At 40.5% G+C, this 5,059-nt stretch overlaps 1 protein-coding gene across 1 annotated transcript in view; it reads right to left on the bottom strand.

Annotated features, from left to right (window-relative positions):
• The window catches only part of LRRC14B (leucine rich repeat containing 14B), a 3,100-nt gene extending 2,069 nt beyond the window's left edge, over positions 1-1,031 (bottom strand). The window contains exon 1 of the mRNA XM_010131374.1: positions 127-1,031. Within this exon, the coding sequence (XP_010129676.1) occupies positions 127-1,031 (905 nt within the window). The remainder of the gene's footprint in view (positions 1-126) is intronic.
• Between the last annotated feature and the right edge of the window lie 4,028 nt (positions 1,032-5,059).

Raw genomic sequence — 5,059 nt, 5'->3', positions numbered from 1 at the left:
CTCTTTCCTAGATTCCTGCTTCCCATGAGATATATTCACTTCCCTTATTCTCAAAGATTCTCAGCTTGCTGATGGCACAAAGGGCTATTCTTGACAGTTTGACTGAGAGCAAGATGACCAGATTACCTGAGCAGTTTCTGTATTCTTCCTGTGAGTATAGAAAATGACATACTCAGCTCGGTCAGCTGTGTCATTTTACCCATCTTCTCTCCAATGTTAGTCAGCATCCGTTCTTCTGTAGCTGTGAACCTCTGTACGTTAAATGTTCGTGCTGGCAAGGTCAAGGACATCAACAGAGGGAAGTGGATACTGTTGAAGAGTATTTCCAAGTGTTCCATTTCCAGGCGAACATTGTGAACTATTTCCAGTTTGCGCAAGAAGGAGGGATCAGTGAGCTTTATGATATAGAAGAATTTCTGTAAAGCCAGGTTGTCAGATCTGAAGGCCACACAGCAGATCTTCAGTGGACAATAGCATTTCTTCAGCAGGGCCTGCACTACCAGCTCATAGTTCCGCTCTGTAACAAACAAGTCAATCAGCACATCAATACTGATTTCAGAGGTATCCAGACGGCACTGTGTTTGTTGCAGGTAAACCAGCAGTTCTAGACAAAGCTTGGAGAGTAGCTTTGTCCTGGCCCACCTGCCCATTGTCTTCTTACACTCACAAAACTGCACTTCAACATCTTTTATACCTGTCAGGTCGACCACTTTCAACCTTTTCACATAGGGAGAAGGATGATTCAGCACGTAGTCTCTCAGCCCTGTCAGACAGCTTTCCAGGCATACGGAGCAGGTTCTATGGCTCAAATCTTCCTGGTAGTCCACGGTAGTTCCCAAAAGTTTTCCCATGTTAAAGTCAGCAAGCGGCCAGTTCTCCACCAAGTCATGAATCACTTCTCCTTGCTCCAATAAATAGCTGGCTTTAAAAAGAAGAGGAAAAAGATTATGGGCAACATCACTGAGACTCCTCCTGGCAAGCTCTGAATTTGACACGAATGCTTCAGCACTAATGAATCGGAGAGACTTCATTGTTGCTCTGGACTCTTTGCTGTTATGAAGAGTGACTTCTGCATTTAACTAAAGATTCTAGTTGCTTATCACTTTCTATTTTTATCTGCAGCTGCTTTTGCTGCTAATGGAAGCCTTGCTGGCAGGGCAGAATGGATAGTTACATGCTGATCCGCTGCTTTCTATTTTGGAGCTGTATTGTGATCCTGCAGTAATTAACTGTGAATATGTAGTCAGAGAGCATTTATTCATTTAAACCCTCATATTTCTAGCAAAGCTAACTCAGCAAAGCACAGACCACTGTCCGGCAGAAACTGTAGGATCGGGGCAGCGCGCTGTATCTTTCCCATGCCATACAAAAAGGCACTCGGTGATCCAACTTAAACATGTAACGTGATCTGTATTCCGCTTTCTTCCACGGAAGATGATATGCTGAGGAGTCTGATTTCAATGGGGAAGTTTTGTCAGAGTTAGCAGAGAACTTCTCCTAAAAACTACAGCCATAAGGAACGACTGAGCTGCTAGTCACTGAGCTACACAATGCCTATCCATTTTGCCCCTCCTATCAGCAAAAAATAGTTAAATACAGTGGCTCCACTGGAAAACACAGAAGACTCTAGAGGAGCTTTGAGCCTTGGTGACCAGCTTGTTATAGGAGACTGAGAGTTAAGTACAAAACGAGCTGTACAAGACAGAGAACAGAACTGAAACATTCTTCTCGTAACTTCCCAGGCAAGCAGCCTATTGCTGTTGCTTTGAGCAACAAATGGCCTTTTCTTTCCTGCTATTTGATAAACCATGGTTTCATTGTGATAAAGATTCAGGCCAGGAGAAAAACCTCTCTCACCCAGCTGTCACAAAAGCAGAGATGATGTTTCTTTCTTTCAACCTGGCACTTGCCCGCCGGGGAAAGCAATGTTGGACGCCTCTATCCCTCTCATGTCTTCTGCTGGGCAATCAGCAGGACAGAGTGTGAGCGCAACTTGAAGTTACGAAGTTAGCTGGCTCATTTATATTTGCTGGGGTGGGTTTGTTTTGGGGAGTGCCTTACATTTGAGATGTGGAGCTTTTTGCTGAACAACTGGGATTTCAGTATTGGGTTATCCTCTACTAGCTATAAGGGGCAAGGCAATCTAGTAAACATCTTTCTTTTCCCCTCTGTTATTTTGAAAACCCCTCAAATCAACAATGTTACATGGTTTCTAAATGTTGACACCCATTCCTTCTGTTTCCCAGGCTATTCTCTTGTTCACCTTCCACACTCTGCAGATGACCTCTACCTCCTCTGTTCTGCACCTCCCATTTCTCCAATATCATTTGTACAAGGGCTTCTGCGATAATCCGCCTGACTGGCAGAGCTGTGTCCTCTGATGCCCTTGTTCAAATGCAGAAGAGGTCCTGCCAGGTTTCTTGGCCGTGCCATGCTCATCTTATTGTCGGAAATGGTCAGTATGGAAGATTAAACTCCTGCTGAGAAATACACCAGGATCTCACAGTACAATGCTGCGTTGAAAATGTTTCAGATGATAATATTAAATGTTACATGAAAAAAGTAGTAAGTTCACTGTTTCTTTCAAAATAATTAGGAAAAAGAGTTGAAGAGTCAAACCCCAGCAAATAAGCAATAACTTTCTTGCACACAGAAGCAGCTAAAAATATTTTTCTGGTTTTTACCTCTATACATATTGCTCTATTCTAATAAAAAATCTAGGACATTAGTAGAGCATTTTATCTTGGAACTTTTGGACCACATTTAGCCCCCCAAAACCCTAGGTAAGCAGATAAAAAGTTGTGTATGTATTTTAATAACTAGCTGCTTAAAATTTGAAGGGCACTAAAACTATACTTGTAAAAGTTTCAAGCAATTTTTCTTGCCATACAGGGATCAGTTACATGTTGTTGTTTTCAACATTTACAAAACTGAACCAAACACAGAAATACCTACATCATCACATGCTATATATGAACCAGAGCTGAAAACCAGAGAAAAATACTTAATATCATGAAAAGTTTTATCTATTTCATCTTACATGTTTTTAAATCATATTAGTGATGACACTCATCTATATGAAGGCAAAATTAGCTGATACAAAACAAAAAACTCTGCACAAACCCCCAAACTTCCCTCAGAACAAGGCAATCTAACAAAGATGTTCCTTCCCTGGTAATTTAGAACATACTTAGGAGTTTTATTATGGAATATTTTATCAAAAGCAAAATAATATTCCATAATGGATTTACTTACCCAAAAAAAGAATCCATGAACTGTGGCATGACTTTTTCATAGCAAAGCAGATGTGGAATTATCTGGAAAAGCAGGGTCATCACAGCTCGACAAAAGTCTTGATTGTTATGTGATCAGAGCGGTCAAAACAATTATTACGTTAAACATTTAGTGGTTTATTTAATGGTAGAGGAAATCATGACAAATAACTTAAAAAATTTTAAGCAAAAGTACAGTTCCTAATAATCTAGCGTTCAAGCTGGTTTATATTGGTTTTGTGATTGTATGGCAATAAATATTAAATCAATTCTAACAGAATAAAATGAACTTTTTTTCAGTTACTACAAAAAGACTAATTGGAGCAGTGTAAAAATGTTCACCAAGTGGATTTTAATAGGTTTTTAACCTTTAAAAACAATATATTAGAAGTAAAAGTAATTAAGGATAAATAGCAGGTTTTCAATTTAACTGGCAGTAGGCTACCGCTGAGAACCTCAGAACTGTCATCCTAAATGTATGAAGAAAACGATTTCTTAAAGTGGATGCAATATGAAATAAAGTTCTACTAAGAATTTCACTTTCATAATCACGTTACAGAATATATGCATCCATCAGCAGCTATGGAAGCATTCCCGGGTCGGGTCAAAACGAGACGGGTCAGGGAAGAATAAGGAAATCCATTGCTTTCGAAGAGATCTTGCCAGTTTATACTGTTCACATTCAACATTTATTGTCATAGTCACATAAAAAAAGAATTCAGAGGTTCAGATTTGTGAAGATGCAGCTCTGGCACAACTAAGGGAAAAGAACAGAGAGGACTGATTTTTTAAGGCATGAAAGTTAAGCCCAACTCAAGCGCCTCTACGCCAATGCCTGGAGCATGGGCCACAAGCAGGAGAAGCTGGAAGCCAGTGTACAGTAGGAAAACTATGATATAGTTGCCATCACATAAGCATGGTGTGATGATTCCCACGACTGAAGCGCTGCGTTGGATGGATATCTACTCTTCAGAAGGGATCGGCCCAGAAGGAGAGGCAGTGGAGTGGCCTTTTATCTTAGGGAGTACTTTGTCTTGAGCATGATGATTGTGACAATAAGGTTGAGTGTTTATGGCTAAGAATCAGGGGGAAGGACAACCAGACAGGTATCATGGTGAGAGCCTCGTACAGACCACGCAACCGGGATGAAGAGACAGATGAAATACTCTGTAAGCAGCTACTACTCATGTTAGTTACTCATTTATGTCTGTCAGGCAAACAACTGTTGAAAGACCTACTACATGACAGGTTTTCTTTTTTCCTGATGGAGAAGGGAAATATATTTAAAACAGACCCTCCTGGTTATGGGAATGACCTGACCACATTATTCCACAGAAAAAGCCCACAAGTATGTTTTTTTGGCACAGGAATTAATCAGTATAACACTGTCTTTGCTCACAGAGGAGCTAGAAAAAGCATTTAGCATTTCTAAGCAATCCCTCTTAACCACAGACTGATGTCTTGTGTCACACAAGGATTGTAATTAGTGCCTCAGAACAGCAATTTTCTTGACAAGGAAATTTCTCAAATTTCTCAAAGTTGCTGCTTCGAGGAGTAGGAGAAGCAGAGACAGAGGCACAGGTCAGCAGTAAAGGAGAAGCACTTTAAGGAAACACATTAACCTCAGTATGTATAAAATTTGAAACCAAGCCTAGCACTAACACCACTGTAACCGTGCGAGAATGCTGTGAACTAACAAAGACAGTATATGCCAAGCTTAGGATATATAATACCTCAGTGCCAGTGGTCTGGTTTCGCAGCTGGCTGTCTAGTAAACTTCGTATGGG

Source organism: Buceros rhinoceros, unplaced genomic scaffold, assembly GCF_000710305.1.
Source record: "Buceros rhinoceros silvestris isolate BGI_N320 unplaced genomic scaffold, ASM71030v1 scaffold2322, whole genome shotgun sequence".
NCBI lineage: Eukaryota > Metazoa > Chordata > Aves > Bucerotiformes > Bucerotidae > Buceros > Buceros rhinoceros.
Note: the sequence above shows the minus strand (reverse complement) of the source record. Positions and strands in the feature narration are given on the sequence as shown.